The 21,923-nt window shown below is 42.8% G+C and overlaps 1 protein-coding gene across 1 annotated transcript; it reads right to left on the bottom strand.

The window, feature by feature from the left end:
* Positions 1–8,210: 8,210 nt before the first annotated feature.
* On the bottom strand, positions 8,211–12,701 carry kcna4 (potassium voltage-gated channel, shaker-related subfamily, member 4). The gene is made up of 2 exons (XM_070957570.1): positions 12,151–12,701; positions 8,211–11,854 (listed from the first exon to the last, which is right to left on the bottom strand). Exon 2 carries the CDS (start codon positions 11,225–11,227, stop codon positions 9,134–9,136), a length of 2,094 nt encoding a protein of 697 aa, XP_070813671.1. The 5' UTR covers positions 11,228–11,854; positions 12,151–12,701; the 3' UTR covers positions 8,211–9,133.
* Between the last annotated feature and the right edge of the window lie 9,222 nt (positions 12,702–21,923).

Raw genomic sequence — 21,923 nt, 5'->3', positions numbered from 1 at the left:
TAGATGCCTGATTCACACGGATTTTCAAAAGAGGGTTTTTTTGTCCTTCATTCTCAAAAAAATCTTGCCTGCTTTTAAAAAAACCTCCATCTATTTGATGATGCAAAAACAACTGAAGTGCTTTCTACAGGCATGGCCCGCCTTCGCCATAATAGGATTTGTAAATTCACAACCGGGTCTTGTCCAAAACCAGCAACATTGGCGGCGGGGTCTGTGTCCTGTGAGCGCTGGATTATGTAGCCGTGAAGTAGAACTTTATTTTTATTATGCATTTTTTGTCTTTACTTTTAAATTGTTGTTATTTACTTACCATTACCATGGCACACATTTACACGTTTACTTATTAGAATTATGGTTATGCCAGCTTTACAGTAGTTTGTAACTTTGTATCTTTTCACCTTTTTAGGTATTCCATCCTTTTCTGACTGTGTGTTGAGGAGTTCATACTGCAGCAAAGCAATTTCCCTGCAGGGATCAATGAAGGTTTTCTGAATCTGAACTCTCATTAAACGTGGAGGAGTAAGTGTACATCTACGTGGAAACATGCAAAAAGTCCTTTTAGCAAGATTAGCATCAGCACTATTTTGGCCACGTCCACCATTGCACAAAATCTCCAGATGTCAACAAGGAGATAAGGCGCACACAGTGAAGTCAAACAAAGGCGATAACGACACACACGCTGTCCCCCGCAAGCCAAAAACTCTGTTTTCCTTGTCTGCACGTCAACGCTGCAGCCCTGGAGGGCGTTTTCCAAAAGCTCCATTTGCATGACTTAAAACTGTTAGAAAGAAAAGGCTACATTTTGAAAAATACCTGTGTGGACGAGGCACTGATAGTATGCCTGGTGTCCATGCTTATCCTCGTCCAGGAGACACTCAGAGCATGCTGAGAATCTCAAAAAAAGCGATATAAATCCTAAGAGAGTTAAATGTTTACATCCTGCAGTGCATGCATGGCTATCGAGTTCACTCTCCAGTGATTTTCCGGACACACACTGATGTGTGTGTGTGTGTTTCTTGATTCCCACGGCGTGATCGGCATCTGCGGCCCCTCAAAAGTTTACAGGACCAGCAGGGAGTGTGTCCTCTGCTCACCAGCTCATCTTCACAAGGAGCAGCAGAGAAAACTTTTTTTATGGTTGAGCAGCTGCTCCATTTAATCAAATCTCAAGCTTGTTCATAAAAAGCTGCAGCGCTGTGGGGCTTTAGGTAGCACTCTGGAAAATGAGGGAAAAAAAGCCTAAACTTGATATGACAAATCTTTGAAATGCTTACCTTTCCCAATGCCATAACAAATCTGTAATCCTCTGTTGCCCCAGATTGTCTATGTGTGACGGCACACTCAATCACCATTTGACCACACATACTGTACCTCTGTGAGCACTCAGGTAAACTGACAAACCCTTATTATATTGTAAACATTGATTTTGCAATCTGTATTTTATTTTACACTTGCCCTCCTTTTGGAACCCATACAACCAAATCAGCATTTCTCTTCTAAATGCATAACATGCAACAACTGCTGTTTTTCCACATGACTGTAAGGCAATAGCAGAAGCACACAAAAGCAGCAGATTTTTCTGTGGGTGGAGAAACCCAACACCGAGGCATATGTGTAATTAGCGAAGCAATCTACACGTCTAGAATGAAGTAACATAACAAAGCCTGGGATATCGTCAGATTAATGCAGCCAATTAGAAAGAGGCGATACAGTGGAGGGTGCACAGAATCAGGTTGCTATCCTTCAATAGAGGGACATTATGTAACTGCAGCGTGGAAACAGAGCTGGTTTAAACTTACACTGGGGCTGTAATCCCGAGAGTGTTTTATGAACTGCTCTCGTCAGACTGGCCCGTGAACATTTTGTTTACGTGGAAAATGGGAGGTGACAGTCTTTGTCAAGTGCATGATGGCCTGGAGCAAGAAAGATGTTACCACGGAGCAGTTAATTGGTCAATGAAAGGGCAAGTTGTCCAATCAACTGTATGTTAAGCCACACAAGCAGTTTACAGGAGTGATAATAAATGTAGTCACGTTAGAAGCAACACCGCCTGTGTCTGAGACAGAAGCAGACAACACCAGGCGCCTCACTTCTAACCAGTAACTGTAGATGTCTGGCCGAGTTTATCAGCCGTCACTGGCTTACGAATTAAACTATTTTTAATGTTTGACCTCATCAGCTTCATTGATTTTTGTAAATATTTGCTTATTCTGAATTTGATGCAGCAACATGTTTCAATCAAGTTGGAACAGGAGCAACAAATGACCGGGAAAGATGTGGAACGCTCCAAAAACACCTGGTCAGCTGACCCAACCTGGTTGAAAGCCTTTATCTCACTGCCTGGCAGGGACAGCAGCTCATCCATAATCAGCGTCAACGGCCTTCTTGAGTTAAGATTAATGATTCAGTCTCATCCTCTTTGAACCATTTGTTAATGATTTTACAAGAAGGTAGCTCAGCCGGCTCATTTCTGAAAGGGGCAACAATTATCGTAAATACACGCATGATGTCAACAGCTGGGATCGTGTGTTGTGTGTGTGTTGGCAACGCAGCCAGCTGACAGCCTTTATCAGGCCTGATTAATGTATTGGCAAGACAGATGAATGGAGAGACATTCCAGCCTCGTAAAATTCCACTGTGTTTTTTTTTGTTTTTCTTTTCTTTTCTTCTTGCTTTGGTTACTTAAAAGGAAAAGATCTTTATCAGCGAGGCGTGACGTCGCCTCTGTGAGTAGATTATTCACAATAATTACTTAAAACAATACATATAAGACTGTCCTCTCTAACAATCAGGCATTATTGTCTGCAGTCTACGTGGTTTTGCTTGATTAATGATTTTTCCACAAAATCATTATATTTATGAGAAAATGGCCGGCTGGATCAGTGGGAAAACTGCGAAGAACTCTCTCAGTCAAATTCTTAACATTTAACCTTGTGATTTTTTTATAGACAATTATGTGCTGATCACATGTTTCAGTCTCATGCACGTCTTGATTTCACTTATTTTGCTGATTAGGCCTGTCAGCGGTGTGGGCGTGTGCACATCGTTTGATTGACAGCTCCCTCTATCTTACACCTTGATCATACTGTTACGAATGGAGGGAATGCACATGATACTACTGCACAAAGTCAAACTGAAGTGGCAAACACAATGCAGCCATTGTTAGTGTTACTGCGCATTCACATGGGAAAAAAATATGCAACATTCAGTTAAAATACTCATTCATAGCAGTAATATTTGGTTGGTTAGGCCGCTTAGTGGTGGTCAGAGTGGCGGCATCACATTAAACGTACCCTGCAGAGATTCTGACCACTATGGAGCAATGTTTTGATGTGTGGGTGTCCCTCCGTGACTGCGCCACAAAGATGCATACACGACTGCAAAAGCGTGCAAGTGACACAATAAACATTCCTTCCAATGGTTTCACACTAATCGACTGAGCGTCGGGTGGTGGTGGTGACGACGTGGCAAGAAAATCAGCAATGCACCAACAATGAAAGGTTCTTCTGTTGCTGAACGGTGCCTTTAAAAGTCCAAAATTTACATTGGGAATTAGAATCTAAACCACTGAGTCTGCCCACGATGTTATTACAGAAACAACCTGCCAGTACGTCTCACTGTCAGCTCTCACCTCTGGAAATAGAATACTTTTCATCACTTCCAACGCCATACTCATGATCAGTGTTGGACACTGATGTGTTTCATGTTCTGCTATTGTGATAAACAGCAAAATTACATGAACACATTATGGAAGCTTACATGTGGTTTGAATGTTACTTCAACGAGCTGTTTTCACCACTGAATATGACAAAAAGTGAGAGGTCAATTTAAAAAAAATGCCTTCAATTTCAGGAAAGAGCATCAACAATGAAATCAAATCATTTATCTCAGGGCTGATACATTCAGTTGCCTCTTTATTAGGTACACCTTGCTATAACTTATGTAACACTGACTAGATTTACATGCACACTAATATTCCAATGTTATTTCCAATGTGACGATATTCCAGATTTCATGAGCATTTTCTATTTGTAAGACATGCATAGACTCTAGAAACTAAAGAATATGAATAAAATCAGTTTGATTCAACTTTATGGTCATTTTGAAGGCTGCAGTTTGTGGTGCTGTTAAGTGTTACACTGACAATTATGTTTCTAACTTATTTGACATAAATGGGGTGGACAGAATATTAGAAGCGACTCATTTCAACAAAGCCACAAACTCCGGCCTTCAGAATAAAGTTATCACATCAGTTTCTAGAAAAAGCGAACATCACAGCCTTCGTGAAGGTTGGATTTACTGCAGGGCTGTTGCATTGGACGGCATTAGTGTAAGCTGGATGTATGGGCGTGATGCGATGTTACAGCCATCTTCAGACACAGTAAGGCCGTCATGTGTGGTAGAGCATCATCCATTCAGTCTCCTTCTCTTTGTATGGATTACCTATCAGTCTAAAAACATGCAGGTCAGGTAAACTTGAAACTCCAAATTCCCCTGCTGCATGAAAATGAGTGCGAATGTTTGTCTTTACGCTAGCGCTGTGAATAACTGGCATCCTGTCCAGAGCGTTCCCTGCCTCTCGTCCAGTGTTTGCTGGGATGGGCTCCAGCCGCCTGTGACCCTGAACAGGTATTAGCGGATGTAGAAGATGGATGGCTGTCTTGGCTGCAGGTAGCAGTCATTTTCTGAGCAGCTAAATGAGCCATTTGTCAGCAGGGTCAGCCGTGACTCTGACCTATGGCTGTCAGCACAATTTGGCTTCTGTTATGCAGAGCAGGTTGCTTCAATCCAGACGAGTCAACTGCCACGTGAAATGTGGAGTGTGGGGTGTGAGGCGCCTAATTCAGTGAAACATTTGTAAATGCAGATGCCAGTGTGATAACCACAGTGGAAAACCTCAGCGCTGCTCTGTTGCATTTAATCAACACAGTTTAAAAAGATCTGATTAACTCAGAGACGTGTCAGACATTCCAGCTCTGAAGCTGTTCTGTGCTTTAGTAGTTGAAGCTTTTCCCTGAGCCTGAGCGTAATGCAGTGAAAAAAAATGGACTCAGTTCTCCTCTATATTTAGGTATTTTTGGGAATGTTTTCATCATCAGTTACAGACAGTGTTATGTATGATGAGCTGCCCCACAGGGTTCTCACCCTGTGGGTTTAAAACACTGCAGAGAGGCTGCACACTGTGGCTAAAAACAAAAAACAAATGTGACTGACCAGTGAAGTTCACTCTACAAGAAAACCCCAATCACCGTGGTTCACTACTGTCTGTACTGTCTGTACTGAGTGAAGCATTATAACATCATATTCAGCAATGAGCATCCATCCATCCATCCATCCATCCATCCATCCATCCATCCATCCATCCATCCATCCATCCATCCATCCATCCATCCATCCATCCATCCACCCACAAGAGTGTCGCTGTGTCATACCTGTTAGAGTTGTGATTATTACTTTTATCATCAGTTTATCATCTATCAGTTCAAATCAAAGGATTCATCAATCATTTAGCCCTTAAGAGACATTAATACTGACGAACACACATCACTAGCACCCATAACCTCAAGTGCATCTTCAGACTGTTTATTTTGTCTGGCCAACAGGCCGGAAGTCTTCATGTTACACTGGAATAAAATAGTCAAGCAGCAAATGGACACAGTGGAGAAACCAGAGCCAACAGATGTTCGCTGTCCGTGTCTTTGACAGATCAGTGACTCAAACTATTAACTGATAAACAACACCGGCGATTAACTCTCTGTCAATCAGCTCGACTCGTTTCTCCTCTGTCCTTCCTATTTTTACATAACCCAGCCTGACATTATGTACCGCACGCTCTCTTTCCACCTCTCTATGTCCTTTGACAGGCGTGGAATACTCTTTTGAGAAATAACCATAAATAACTCTCACTTTGTCACATGGCCCGGCCATATGGTCTAAATCTGCACTACAAAGACTCACCGTGCACGTGACAATGGGGCGCTATGAGCAGTCAAAAACCATTCAGCTCCGTTCTGTGGCTCAGGATGATACAGGCTGTTTTCACAGTCAGCTCAGCAGCTACAGGCCTAAGAATATGCCTGACCCACACACTTTGCTCGAAAAATGTTTTGGATTGCGCCTCTTGCCATAAGCCACATTATGTAAGTGTGAAGTGTGAGGTATCAAGAGGAGCTGGCTCTGTGCCACGATGGTGCTGCGAGTGTGGTTGTGGGTGCAGGTGTTGAAAGGATCTTGTATGAATAGTTCTTCTGAGGATGTAAACACAGTGCAGTGAATTATTATACGCTGATGCAGTGATTATGTGCTGAGAAATGCTGAGAAGCACTGATGGGCTGAGTGACAGTATGAATGCAAATGGTTATTGATTGTGACAAAAGTTGGCATGTTTGTAAGTACAGCATGTAGTATCTTTTGATGCGTTTTATCAATACTCAAAATACTGCAAAGCGCCGTGAGGCTGTGCTGTGGCTTTTTAACTTTTCTGAGAGCAACAATCATGTTTTCTCAGCCTTTTCTTCAATGTATGACAAGAAGAAAAAATTTAAAATTGTGTCTTTTGTGACTTCCATCTGTAAACCAGGTGATGCCATGTGAGACAAACTTGGCACAACCCAAAGACATAAAAATACATCGCTTTCAATAATAATAACTTCTGCCAGATATATTTTTCCTCAAAAAAGTTGAATTACCCATTTAAAAATTCTTAATTACATTGCACCAATGAAATGAAAAATCCACAATCTATGAATCTGCAAAGAAACCAACTTTCACAGAAATATTTAACTGCTGGACAAAAGATGTCTGCTTCACTGAAAAGTCCACTCTCAGTGTTTGTGCACTGGAAGGCTTCAAGTTTCCACACCACGCTTGTGCGAGTTGCATATTTGACCACGGCTGGCTTTCTAACCAGTGGTGATGTCTCAAAATCCTGCTCGTATGTACACGTCTTAAACAGAGATTTAAGGTGAGCGCAGATCAACTTTCCCCCCGTCAGCAGATGAATGTGAAAACAGCCTTCTGGTGTCAAACTGCAAACTGAAGCTCAAACTGAAGTAAGAAAAAGCAGAACACACTTTTGGAAAGGAAGGGGCTTTAAGTTTTGCTTTTTTTGTTTTAGTTTTCACCTTTGAAATCATACATGCCAATCTGTTCTGACTTCATGTGTCACAGTGTCCACATGCTAAACCTGCTGAGGGATGTGAGATCAATAAGATGACAGGACAGCTGAGACAAAGACGGCTAAAAACTAAAATCTATTATGTTATGATGTGAAGACTGTCCACCAAAACAGGGACTTAACTCTGTAGCACTTTACTTTCGGGTTTTTTTGTTTTGTTTTGTTTTGTTTTTTTGTTTTTTTTTTTAGAAATAACTGCTGCTCTCAAGCTTTAGCTGAAGTACTGCGTTTGTAAACTTTTCAGACGCTTAATAATGTGCCACGGAATCCTTCTCTGGCACAAGTTCTCAGCAGCCTGACCTGACATCACTTCAGATGAGATAATTGCAGCTATTACGAATGAGAATGTGTTTGTAATATTGTTGGCTGTTAGACCTGAGTGTAGCATGAACGTTGGACGAGAGAAACATTAATTAATCACATGATGGCCAGACGCTGCATTTTACGCGCTATTACGCACGCGTAACCATGCGTCATTCTTTGGTCTAAGGAGCAACAAAGTGCAACAAATAAATATCAGAGTGACGTATTAGTAAATTTGATGTGTATCTAAATGTGGCACGCAGTGAGTGTTGTATTTGTTGTATTTAGCATCTGTCTGATGATGTTCAGGAGCATTATTGGCTAACTCCCATGACAGTGACAGTTGTTTTCATCATGTTAATCAGTGTCACACATGAACTGTAGGCTACATACCTTGGAAGACATCCACATCCCGGAGATCCTCTGAGCTCGGAGATAATAATAGTCCTCTTGAGAAAAAAAATTGTGCACGAAGTCCAGCGGACAGGAGAGGAGGTTGCTCGTAAACTCCCCTCCAAGGAGTTTCCACAACAGAGTCATTTTTGCTATAGCTTTCCATCTGCGTCCGTGTAAAGGGATATTGTCATTTTGAGGTGGTTTAAATGAAACTAGGGAAACTGTTGTCGCTAAGGCCCCAAGCCTGTCCATACAAAACCTGGCGGGGCAAGTCATTTCTCCAGCCTGTTTGAACTCCTGTGCTTAGCTCTCACGGTGGCTCGACAACACAAGGCTTTTCTTTTCTTTTTCTTTTTTTTTTTGGCCTGTTGTGGAAAAGCGTTTCTATGTAGATGTTATAGAAATAATTCTAGCCCTGGTTTATTTGATGACTGCTAAATGCTATGTCTTATCAATGAGCCTTTTGTTAATATTAAATGTTGGAACAGTAACAAAAATCTTCTAGTCTATCTGTCCGCTTTTTCCTTTCATGGAGGCCAAATTTTATTGGCAGCGCATGAAAGAGGTTGTTAATATTCTTCGTTTGCTCTCTTTGAGGAAGTTACTCAAACATTCTTCGCCTAAGTGGTCAGCTCAGGATGACTAAGATGTTGCCATTTGCATGGCCTACAGTTTCTGTCTCTGAAATAAAAATCAGCCAAACCCAGCGCAAAGTCTACATTAGTGCAAACAAATTTGAACTTTATTGCATAACAGCAAAACGATCATCCCTACCCTTTCTCTTATTGACAGATGAAACTTATAAAGTGCGAATGCATAGCCTGTCTTGTCTCGAATTTCGATTTTATGTCAGATTTGGAAGCCCGCACGGGTTAGATGAATTAATCAATAAACCCATTAGGCAAATATTGGTCATAATTGTTCCTAAAGGACCATCAGCGTGGAGAGGATTTGGGGGAAACTATTGTTCTGAGATGGAGAGAATGAAGTATTTTAACCTGCCAATTGGTGTGTGTGTGTGTGTGTGTGTGTGTGTGTGTGTGTGTGTGTGTGTGTGTGTGTGTGTGTGTGTGTGTGTGTGTGTGTGTGTGTGTGTGTGTTGCGCGCGCGTTGCGCGCGCGTGCTTGTGTGTGTGGACTCTGAGGCGTGCGTAAAACTTGTGTTAGGGGGACCACCTGCTCTCGGGCGTACAGTGTCTTTATAGGGCGTATTCTTCCTTGGAAAAAAAAGAAAAAAAAAACGAAACTCTACTCGTAATCACACGTCAGTCTGAATGGATTTTGAGTTAGTACTGTTTCTCCTGCCTATGTCTGTGCCGTTTCCTTTACTGGGGCTCTTGTCCAGCCCGCACAACGACTCCGTCACCCCCTCCTCCATCTCCATATACTCCGCTTTGTCACCCAGCGAGGAGCCAGAGGGCGAGCCCTTGAATTTCCTTAGAAAGTCCGGGAAATACGGGCAGCCCGGGGGCATGCTCTCCACCACCGGCGTCTGGTCTTCGTTATCGGTCTCCCTGTGGTAAAAGTAGTTGAAGTTGGACACTATGACCGGCACCGGGAGCGCGATGGTTAACACGCCAGCGATCGCGCACAGGGAGCCCACTATCTTCCCCCCGACAGTGATGGGCTTCATGTCACCGTAGCCCACCGTCGTCATGGTCACCACCGCCCACCAGAAAGCGTCGGGGATGCTCGTGAACTGGGAGGTGGGCTCGTCCGCCTCGGCGAAGTACACTGCGCTGGAGAACAGGATGACACCTATGACCAGGAAGAAAATGAGGAGGGCCAGCTCCCTCATGCTGGCGCGCAGGGTATGACCCAGGATCTGCAGCCCCTTGGAGTGCCTGGACAGCTTGAAGATGCGAAACACCCTGACAAGGCGGATTATTCTCAGGATGGCGAAGCTCATCGCCTGCTGCCCGTTGCCTTGGTGCTGCGCCAGGTCCGTGCCGAGAGTTATGAAATAAGGCAAAATGGATACAATGTCTATTGAGTTCATAATGTTTTTAAAGAAAGCCGGTTTGCTCGGACTCGCGAAGAAGCGGACTATAATCTCAAAGGAGAACCAGATGATGCAAACCGTCTCCACGATGAAAAACGGGTCGTTGAAGGGAGTAAATCCGTGGTCAGGTTGAGTGGAGTTGTGTCGTGGCTGTAGATACTCTTTTTCATCCCTGAACTCCGGCAGCGTCTCCAGGCAGAAAATGACAATAGAAATAACGATGACCAGGACGGAGACGACCGCGATCCCCCTGGCAGGGCTCGAGCTCTCCGGATACTCAAAAAGCAGCCAAATTTGGCGCTTGAACTCGTCCTCCGGTAGAGGTTTCTCCTCCTCTTTGACAAAACCCTCATCCTCCCGAAACTTGAGGATCGCCTCTTCCCCGAGTTCGTAAAACTTCACCTCCTCGGAGAAGATGTCAAACGGGACGTTGACGGGTCTTTTCAACCGCCCCCCGGACTGGTAATAGTAAAGAATGGCGTCAAAACTCGGTCGGTTCCGGTCGAAGAAGTATTCGTTCCTTAGCGGGTCGAAGTACCTGATACGCTTGTCGGGGTCTCCCAGGAGAGTGTCTGGGAACTGAGTGAGAGTCTTGAGTTGAGTTTCAAACTTCAGACCCGACACGTTGATGACGACCCTCTCGCAGCAGCCGCACTCGCTGTAAACGTTTTCGTACCCGGACTGCGGGCGCCTGTCAGTGAGCGACACGGTCTCCTCCTCATCATCCATGTTACACAGAAAACTCGACCTCTTGCTGCCCCGGTCCCCCTCCTCCTCCTCCTCCTCCTCTTCCTCGGCTCCCTCGGCCTCTTCCTCCTCTATCATGATGTCCTCCTCGGATCCGAGCAGCGCCAGCTCCGAGTGGCGCAGGTCTCCGCCGAGAGTCGTCCGGCTGCGTCTCCACCGTCCGACGCCGCGCTGCTTTTTCCGCTCTCTGAGAACTCTCTGCTGCTGCTGCTCGGGCTCCTGTTGGTGCTGTGGCGGCTGCGAGGAGGAGGTGGAGGAGGAGGAGGAGGAGGGGCGCGAGGCGGTACCGCCGCTGCTGATGTTGGCGTTCGCGGAGGAGGCGGCGCGAGACGGATGCTGGCGGTTGTTAAGGAGATGAGCGCTCGAGGAGGTGGAGGTGGACCCCCCCACGCCGCCGCCACTACCGCCGCCGCCGCCGCCGCCGCCGCCGCCTCCTCCCTCCGCACCGGACCCACCTTCGGCAGCGGCCGCCGCAGCCGCAGCTCTGGTCTGGGCAGCCTGTCGCTCCCTCTCGCGCTCCCTCTCCCGTGCGCGAGCTTGGGCATATCCGTACGGCAGGTGACTGTTGCACCCGCCGTCCGCACCAACCATGGCAAACTCCATTTTAAGTCAATGAGCAGTTCGGTCCGTGAGCGCTACAGGAGCCGCCTCAGGGCGACGTGGATGCAGGCCAGGGGATAAAAGTTGCAGCTCAGAGCGCGCAGAGAGAGAAAATGAGGCATCAACCGCTTCGACCAATCAGTTGTGAATACGAGAATGTCAGAATAACAAACACACCACAATTAGGTCCATGCTGAGTGCAGTCCATGTGGCTACTTACATGATAGGAGATATTGATCAGCCTGTCTTCCCGTTTAGGCACAGGCCTCCAATATTTTATGACATCATTACCATACCCAAAATGTGTAAGGGCCGGTGGCATAGCCTGTTACGCAGACGCTCTGTGTCAAAACTTGCAGCGCCTTTTATTTGTTCAACATTATAAATCACCAAGTCAACAAGCGACACCAAAACAGTCTCTCCTCGGTTTCTCCGGAGCCCATCAGGTGGTTAATTCCTCCACGGCCGCGGCTTGCGCCCGAATGCGTCTTTTGATCGTCCGTGGTCACTCCTGGTTGCCATTTTATATGATGAGATTAAAAAAAAACAAAAAAAAAACTGGATCTTTGCTGTTATGTTATGGCGCTCCGGTGAATCTGAATGACTTTATTCCACCGACGCTCTCTGGAGCTGCGAGGAAAAAGACAAGAGAAAACAGCAGTTGGTTTGGGTGAAAAAATTCTGTATTCCTAAGGATGTCCGTTGTTTTGGTGACTGCATAGTCCAGGATACTACGCATCTTTTGCAATATAAGGGCGGTAAAACTTGATTGGCACATCATTATCATTGTTATTATGGAGTGAACATGAAGGTAGGCTTTCGGAAATGAATGCATGGAATATATTGAGGCTATGTTTAGAAGAGACATTACGCACGAAATTTTGCCCATTTAAATAGCGTCCCTTCATTCTGATATTCATACTTACATGTGAAAGGGGCCAAACGAAATCGCCTCAGCCCCCTACAAACAAATCTGCCGGAGGAGGATGTGGAGGAGGAGGGAGGCTATGTGAGGATGCAGTTCTTCGCTTTTGCCCAAATTCCCTCTTGATTTTGGGGGGGTGATATCACAAATTCCTCGTCGTATCCAACCAGCGACCCTATCATCCACTACATACATCCGTGCTCTGACGCACTCTGAGGAGGACACTTTTCGGCTGCGTCTCGACGTCTTGTCTCAATTCAACAGGATCTATTGCCACTTCAGCCCCCGTTTCTGCTGCATCGCTCCTCATACACTGGCAGCAATAATCATTGAAGAAAAAGGGGGGAAAAAGAAGCAGGTGTGCAAGCGGCGAGTTGGCATCAATGACAGCTCCGCGCGGTCGCGGCAGAAAGATGCGAGGGTGGGTAAAAGTTTACCTTCACGCAGGCGAGGAGAAACGGCCCCGTGGTTGAGGCTGAGCATCACACATCTGTCTGTCTGCCGCTGTGGCCCTACCTATTCTCCGGTATCCTTCCCATTGTGTGTGTGATGATGGAGAGCCTCGGTGAGAAAGTCGTTCATGTTCCGCAGCGCACGCAGGCGGTGCTCGGTCCTCCCCCAGTGGATGCAGCCGGTCACTGCGCACCGTGCTGCAGTCTCACACCCGAGCCTCCTCTGCCCTTCATCATCACTGCTGGGTGGCAACCGGTGTCCTTACCTCAAAAATGTAATGCATTACTCTCCATTCATTCCTAATGTAACGTCCGTACTTCTAAGTCGCTGCGAGCAGAGTGTAAAACGGCTGGCGCACTCGCAGTTTTCAGTGAAATCCGTCTCCCCAGCCCACCAAAACACCGGCTGAATTTGTCCTGTTTTACCTTTAGAAATTATTCTGGAAGAAGGTGCCTCCACGTGTTCATAATAATAATCGATTATTTATTTATTTATTTATTTATTTATTTATTTATTTAACGCATTTTCAATAGATCCATAAAGATTTCATCTGAGTGTGTGGGTTTCAAATCAGCTTATTTTCAGAAAATGTGAATTTAAAGCAGTGAAAATACTTAAAAAGTACAGTTTTCCTGCCATTTCTCTGCATGTGAACACAATTTAGCATCAGGCCAATCAGTTCATTATCACACCTGCCAGTTCACAAGTGAATACATGTGTTTGTTCTTTGTGCGTGTGCCAGAGCAGCTCAGTCAAAGGAAATCTGACAGAAAACCACTGAGTTTGTGTTGATGCTGCAGATGTAAAATCAGCAGCTGCTCAGAGAGTTAATGGGCTGTTACAGTACAATACAGTGCAACTTCAGTGTCTGCCATAGTGGAAATCCTCAGCTGTATAAAAGCTGTATACAACATGTAAAAACATCACATGATACAAGAATGGCCTGCAGCCAATCAAGTGCTGCACTGAGAATGAAGGACTTTTTGTAAATACTCCTTTTGAATTAAAATGCACCTCAGTGTTGTTACAGAGTAACATTAATGTTGTAATTAAAAAGGAAGCAGCACTTTTCTGATGATTTTCTCTTAAAGGTACAATCCCTGAATAGAAGCAAGAGTCACCCTCACCACCCTCACCACCACCAATAACTTTCAAACACAGGAAGAAGCCCTGTCGTCCCTCCTAAATTGATTATGTTTACAAACAGCAGTAAAATTGTCTTATATTTTTAAATTATCAGATGACAAAAACACAAAATGAAGATTATTAATCATTAATACAAACTCTTTAATTGCTTATGTAAATGTGTATTAATGGTAGTATCTCTGTGAGAAGCACATTAGGGTGTCTAATGTCTTACTGAGACTGAATCAGGAACTCATCAGACAATTTGTTACGAGCAAAAATAATGAACAGGCCACTGAAGCACAATACGAAGTAAATAGAACCATGGATATTTGTAATATGAGGGCGTCGCATCACAAGCAAAAGCTCTGAAGTTCAGGTGTACAGCCAAGACTTATGGGCTCCATGCAACAAGGAATACCTTGTTTTCCTCTCATCCTCACAGAAGTTTCAAAGGTTTCCAGGTTTGTAGTGGTGGGAAATAAACATCTAAAACATTCATAAATCCATATGTGAGAATAACAACAAGCTTTCAAGTGGCCAGACACTTCAGCAGCCCTGTGCTCAGGGGCCCTGCCATCATGAGGTCTCTGGTAAAAAATACCCCCCAACAGCAGAAACAGCAGTGTGTTTGTGTTTCTGTGTCACCTGAAATGACTAAAGAGCATAGTGTAACTCTACAGTACATAAGTCTACGGTAAGTGTTCCTGAGCTCATGTGTTAATATCCTTTATCCAATCATGTGTTCACAAAGTGCTGAACCTCGCTCCATCCTTGCTAGTGAACGACTGAGCCTTTCCAGGATGCCCCTTTCATACCCAATCACGATACTATCACCCTTTACCAGTCAACCTGTTTACCTGTGGAATGATCCTAAAACATGGAGCATTCCACATCTTTCCCAGTCTTCTTCCCAGTTGCTCCTGTCCCGACTTGTTTGAAAAGTGTTCCTGCATCAGATTCAGAATCAGCAGATATTTACAAAAATCAATGAAACTGATGAGCTCAGACATTAAATATATCGTCTTTCTGCTGTTTTCAATCGAGTATATGTCAAAAAAGGATCAGCAAGTTATCACATTCTGCTTTATCGATGTTTTACACGGCGTCCCAACTTTTTAGGAATCGGGTTTGTGGTTTCAGGCATATAATTTAAGCCTATAGTGCAACAACTCATATGCTGTATGCTTTAGTGGTCGTCTTCTCATCATAAACTAATTTGTAATAGAATCAGGAGAAGTTCTTTATCTTTCACATGAGAGAGACCTGAGCTAACCTGAGTTTTTGAAAGCAGGAGAGAATGCAGTCATCAATTGTAAGACTGTAACACAGCAAGCAGCCTAACAAATTACTGTGCTCAGGTGTTAATTAGTCAAACAATGCATTCCTATTGAAAAAGCAATTAAGAATGCATTACTTTTTTGAGTAATGAGTATTGAAAACAACAGACAGGTCACTATATTGAATATCATGGTGATTTTTCATTAAGGTAGCCAAAGTAGCTCTTATAAATGTACAGGTATGTGCCACAGATTTGTGTAAATAATGATACTTAGGCGGAACGCAGTAAGCAATATGATGATTAGTGGCCGTGTAATTACAACCTGTGCTGAAACCTGCAACTGAGAAAAATCCATGAATTGTCAGGGTCTTACAAGTACAGCAGAGATCTAAAACAGACCATGAAATATTATCATCACTGTATATTATTCTGTAATATTAAATTTGCTTTTTATTTTTTACGTAGAACAGCAGATGTTTGTGCCATCGGTCATTCCCTGAGAAGTCAAAAGTGCATGTAGCCTTTAAAAACTTTAAAAACCAGACATTTCAGTACCTGGCGAGGTAACTGTTGAGTCACTGTTATTGATCACCTTATTGCCACCGCAGATTTATTTGGATCATTTTGTGCTATGGGACAGTAAAAGTCTTATTCATTGCACCTTTGAAACCTCCCAGGTTTAATTTGATTGTGCTGATAATTGGTTTTTCTGCAGGTACCACTGCAAGCCTGGTGCTGGGATACACCGCAATCAGTAGCTATAGCCCATTCAGTCCAGTCGATTTGATTCAAACTATCTGTTTGACTGAAAAACTCTAATTAGGACAAGAACAGCCCGTTATTCCAGACCTGAAAACCGATGCTCTATTCCTCTAAGGGATCCTAATCATTCCCTGAGGTATTTTTAAAATCTCTAGTTGTAATATTCCTATATATCATATTCTTGGTTGCTTGTGCGCTTCCCTCTCAAACGACTCATCCAATCACTGTGCTTCTTTTTCATAAGAGGAAATCTGAAACAGAAGATCCGATGCAGAGGCTTATGCTAGTGAAACATTCAGTATTGCTGACAGTGCAACACTCACTGAGTCTTTAAAGAGCTCGTCTTCACTGCCATCTGTATTTCACATACTTACCTAAGACATTAGAGGAGCTCTTTTCTAGTCTGCACAATATGTAGGCAACCTTCCACCCACCACACACACATCAAGCACACTCACCTCTTGCACTTCATTGAGCATCCACCTCAGTCAGCACCAGGGGGAGTTGTGAGGTCAGGAATAACAAGAGGTGATAGAGTGAGGATGGAAGGTGCCTTATTACACACACGTTTAGATGCACTTTGAACTAATGCCAGAGCTGCAACACAGCTGCATCTGTTGACAGTGTCTTCCTGCATCTTACTGAAACTTACAGTAACACTTTATATGAAGGCGCACATATTCATCACTAACTAGCAGCGTATTAGTAGGCATATTTGTAGCATATTGGCTTTTTATTAGTCATCATGAATTCCTTAGTATACCTTATTCTGAGGGTTATGGTTATGAAGGTCATAATTCTTGTACAACAACTTCTTAACTTACTATCAGTCATCAATAATTAGGAGGTTATTGAGGAAAAACTCTTAGGTAGTAGTAGTAGTCATAAAATATGGTCATACAGAATAAGGCATTAATAAGAACCAGTATGCTCATAATATGCATGCTAATAAGTTGATGGTGAATACATGTACCTTCATATAAAGTGTTAACAAAACATACACATACAAATTATGCTGCATTCAAAAGTAATTCTGAATATTGTAAAATCTAGCTTCTCCTTGGCATTTTTACAAGAGCGTCATTCAGAACTGGCTGATGAAGTCAGAAAAGTTGGAGACTTTTGAAACTGAAGTGTAAGAGTTAATGATGCAATGATAACCTTTTGCCCTTGTCAGCATGATGGAAAGTCATGTTTTGCACCAGTGGACAGCAGGAAGATTTCGTTCAGTCGGGTGCCGATTCCTGAGAACAAGCTGCATAATACTGCATTCAAACATCTCTCAGATAAACCATTCAATTCACACAGCACTGCGCAATATGGTCAAAATCAATGTCATGATATAATTAGTATTTGTCCTGTATTAATATATATTGTGATATGGCCAATGTGTGCAAATCACACAGCAGAACATTTTTTGCTGACTTCCAGTTGTTTTACGTCTCATCTTGCTGCAGTGAGGTACAGACATACATCACTGCTGGGTGTGGTTACAGCTACAACCAAGCACACCTATGAGCACACCCATCTGCAGTGCTGTGTGTGGTCACAGGGGACACAGACATGAAACTTTGAGGAAGGTCATACAGATCTTTGGGAGTCCTCAGTAAACTGCAATCATTTCACAACATTAACCACGTGACAACCAAAGTTCAGTAAGCCTGTCACTGATCCCCTCCAATGATCGTACAGTCTATATCCATTTGTGATTCATTGGCAATCAACTTGTTCCACTGTTTAGCTATGACGACGTGTTGGTGAAAAAGTCGCATTAAGCTTTTTGTTACTCTAGAAGGAGCTGCAGACTTGAGTCAATGTTGATTAGTCACAGAGTTAGAAAGAAGTGAGCTTACCATTCCATGTCTTTGTTTGAGGCTAGCAGCTTGAGGCTGCATTACCCACCACTCCTGAAATGAGATGCATTGTGGGTTATGTAGGCAACAGGTTTTGGCAAAGAAGAAGAATGCATGGAATAGAAAAAAATGATATCTCTGGTTCTGCCGCATTTTTAACCGTCCATTGTGAGTCTGCCAATGTTTTAGAAGTACAATGGTTACCTGGTGAAGTCCTCTTTAAGCTACTCTTAAAGTTTAAAGCATTTAACTGTGTTAACTGTAACCTAAACCAAATTCTGACCATTCAGGGGAGTGACTGAAGCAGCAAGGCTGGGTAGTGTTGGGGCTGTTTGGAAAAAGGGCCACAGACCAGGACCACACGATTTAAAAGACCACAACAGGAGAGTTATGTACCTTCTGAACGAAGAGGTGTTTAACAGACAAAGGAACACAGATGTGCTGATATGAGAAATCAAACAATAGATTGGCTGTAAAAATGGAGAGAGAACAGAGAGCAGAGAACAGAAGACAGTGAAGAATCATCAGCAGTCGATATACATGAACACACCTACCACCTACGTCCACACTCAGCCTGCACATAGAAACATCCAGTACAGTCACCAAACAAAAGTCCTGTCCTTGGCAATGCTGTGGAGGCGTTTTGTTTGGACCTGATGGAAGGAGGGTGAAAACGTGAGTGTGGGGTGGTGTGTTGTGTTCAGGGCCTCGGCGAGTGTTTTTACATGCGACAGGATGATTTGAAGTTGCCGTTTCTTAGTTTCTGCCTGTTGGTGACTGCGATCACGGGCTCGTGCAGCAGCAGATGGAAGAGACAGAGCAGGCGAGACTCTGCGGAGACGAGAGCAAGGTGTGAGTGTGAGTGGGTTTGTAGATGCTGTCAGACCTGTCGTGGCAGTGTTTACGATGTGTTGATAAAAAAAATAAAAAGTGAGAGGACTCTGTTCCAGAGCTCAAAACCAATGACCTGTGACTCAAATCTGTGATGTCAGCAAGATGTATGGCTCTGAGGTGTTTTATGTGTGGCTCTGTGTAAAGCTTGTCTGAGCTGTTGCACCAAAATGAGCTTTTTTTTTTATAGCTGCGCTTCGAGTTATGGACCAAAAAATCATCCTGGTCATTGAAACCATCACCTCGTCCATCATTTCCAAATTGATCCCAGTGGACATTACAGGCCAGGCCTCCTTTTCTTATGGCTGTTGTAAAGGGAAATAAGATGCTCACCCTGATTTATTTTATCGCTTCTTTAGCACTGTTTACTTTGAACTTGCTACAGCAGCAATAAGCTATTTTTAGGACCATGATATTGAACTTAAAAGCCTTGCCTGCCCTTTTGTGAATAAAAGAAGGTGTTCATGTAATTAGCATATCAATGCGCTGCATGCACGGATGTAATTTTTCAGCCCCATACTTAATGAATCAAGTTTCAGTGCAGATGCTCTCATTTTCAGAGGAATTACCAGCTGTTATTCAGACTACTCCGAAAGTGACTGATGATGTGTTCTACTCTGAATACAAGATTAATCAACTATGACTGGTGTTCATTAAGGACAAAATGCATGCTAACAATGATGTATTTCAGCTGAGGTTTCTGAAAGGAAGCAGTGCCTTGGACGAGGGTGACACTCTAAAAGTCCTTGTTAGGCAGGTACGGCAGTTCGCAGGATGCTGGGGAACCTGAGTCCCTGGTGTCTGCAAGGGCAGACGGAGCAGCATTTGGATGAACCGTGGCTGCTGCCCAAGTACTTATACTCTACTGTCACTGCAGACCGTCCAGCTCGTGGTGCAGTGCTAACTTTTTACTGAATGCAGCAGAACACAGAATTTCTCAAAAACAGACAGCCGCAGGCTCGGAGGCTGTATTAAACAAAAGGGAGGCAAGCAGTGGTGTCAAAAGCTAACATTTACTGAAAGTACTGTACTTTTAAGGGGGGAATTGTACTTCACTGAGTTTCATCATTGTATGTTACTTTATAGCACCGGTGAAGGAAGTGTTCAGATCCTTTACCTGCTTTGAAAATGATACTTATGTAAAAGTTTCTAAGTTTAATCAAGATGATGTACTTAAAATGAAAGTTCTTAATGCAGATAATTGGCCCCTGTGACTGTGTCTTGGTAGAGGAGCTAAATTTGAACTGTTTTCTGCTGGACTGCAAATAATGAATCCAAACTGTAATATTCACACTTGTTTTTTCCAACAAACAGTCCAAACCTCAAAATTATTAAAAATAAGCAGGTCCTCACAATGACTAAAATTATTTTGAAAAATAATTGCCAATTAATATTTTGTCAGTCAATTAATCAATTAATTATTTCAGGTGTACTTGTACATTTTCATGTGCCCTTGACTTGTAGTGAAGTAGAAGTATAAAGTGGCATCAGATGAAAAGAATCAACAGTACAAGCACCGTAAATGTACCGTGTTACCTTCTACTACTGCTTCTACACTACTTCTTTTGTTTTTTGTACTCGACACATTTATCTGACAGCTTTATATACTTTGTCACTTTATTTAAACCTTGATCAGCTACAATATTAAAACATATTAGTGATAAACATACAATATACAGCATAAGATAATAAAATAATACTCTGTACTCATTCTTTATAATGAGTATTTGTGCTTTTGATACTTTCTTTAACTTTAATGCAGAACTATTTGTTCAGTGTGGGACTGCTGCCAACTAGAACTAAATTGCAGCTCATTAATAAAGAAAAATGTTTGGGAGGAAGTGTGGAGTTGTAAATTTCTGACTCACACACAGATTATTCATAGAGATGGAGAGCGCCGCTGAGGCTCTCTGCAGTTGTAGACGTTGATGTATCAGTTTTTAGATCCTGCACACAGAAAGACTTAAAGCCAGTGTGGGAAACTTGTTTTTGCTTTGGCATCATAGCAGTGGGATAAAAAAAGATGGCCTTGAAGTGTTTTTTTTGGTTCTACAGAGTCTTCATATCTCTCGTTTTTCAATAAATAAAACCCAGAATGCCAGAATGATTTTAAAGCTGTCATAGTTAGCCAAAGTTTATCGTAGCCTGATATCACAAAGTATGCCCCTAAGGGCTGTACATAAAATAAAACAGTAATGAACAACACTAGCAAAATATAATAAAATGTAAAAACTGAGTTAAAATACATATAATACACAATATAAAAAAAACATCTTGGAATATTTAGAAACATATCAAAAGTGAGATAAAATCCAACAAAATAAAACCTGAATGAAATTGGACTGACAGAGTTAGATTATTGGACTGTTTCTAATCTGGACCCTGAACTAGCATTTCTCTCGCATTTCTTCAGTTTTATTGATTTTCAATAGGTTTTTTTACAGCTTCACCAGCTGATAACATGCGTCAGCATTATTGGAAATATAAAGCTGACTATCATCTGCATAGGAATGAAAACCTAGTTTGTAATGATTGATGAATATACCAAAGGGCAACATGTAAAGAGAAAAAAGAATAGGGCAGAGCACAGATCCCTGTGGCACACCATAACTGACCTTCTTGTGGTCTGATGAACTGTTGTTGTGTAAAACAAAGTGAGATCTGTCACTTTAATGTGATGTAAACCAGAAGAGAGCAGTGTCAGAGAGACCAACATAACTCTTTAATAGAATGTGGTGATCAATCATGTTGAATGCTGCTCTGAGGTCTTGGTGCACTTGTACTGAAACTGAGCCAGAGTCTGTAGAAAGTAATAAATCATTAGCCACTTTTGTCAGAGCAGTTTCTGCGCTGTGGAATTTTCCCAAGCTGGATTGATGGGGTTCAAACAGATTATTGAATGAAAGGTGATCTATGAATTGTGGAGCCGCTGTTTTTTTCAAGGAGTTTTTAAAAGAATGGCAGATTTGTGATTGGTCTGTCGTTGCTCATCAAATCGGGGTCCGGCTCATGTTTTTTTGAGAGTGGCCTGATAACCTATGTTTTCAAAGATGAAAGCACATTTCCATGAGTAAGAGAACTGCTCCTTATTCATAACAATAGTGGCTCAGAATTAGGAAAAGGTACAATACAGTTTAGAATCTAAAATACAATGTCTGGACAGTGTAACCTAAAAAATACAGAAGCAGTGAATTGAAAGAAGAGTGGAGAGTAGAATCTATGAGATATAGGAAAGTTTAACTGAATGGCTCAGATTTGTCATCAACATGAATATTGAAATCCACCATAAAGACTACAAAGACAGGTAGAAAGGCCCACAGGTAAATATAAAATGACAATATTCATGAAAAAAGATTGATTCTTAGAGTAGTAGTACCTCAAACAGCAGCGATCATTGGGTTTATTATT

Source organism: Chaetodon trifascialis, chromosome 1 (assembly GCF_039877785.1).
Source record: "Chaetodon trifascialis isolate fChaTrf1 chromosome 1, fChaTrf1.hap1, whole genome shotgun sequence".
Lineage (NCBI taxonomy): Eukaryota > Metazoa > Chordata > Actinopteri > Chaetodontiformes > Chaetodontidae > Chaetodon > Chaetodon trifascialis.
The sequence above is the reverse complement of the archived record's forward strand: the minus strand, read 5'-3'. Positions and strand labels throughout refer to the sequence as shown.

Excerpts from the sequence above, each read along its gene's own strand:
- kcna4 (XM_070957570.1), bottom strand. The coding sequence starts at position 11,227 with ATGGAGTTTGCCATGGTTGGTGCGGACGGCGGGTGCAACAGTCACCTG.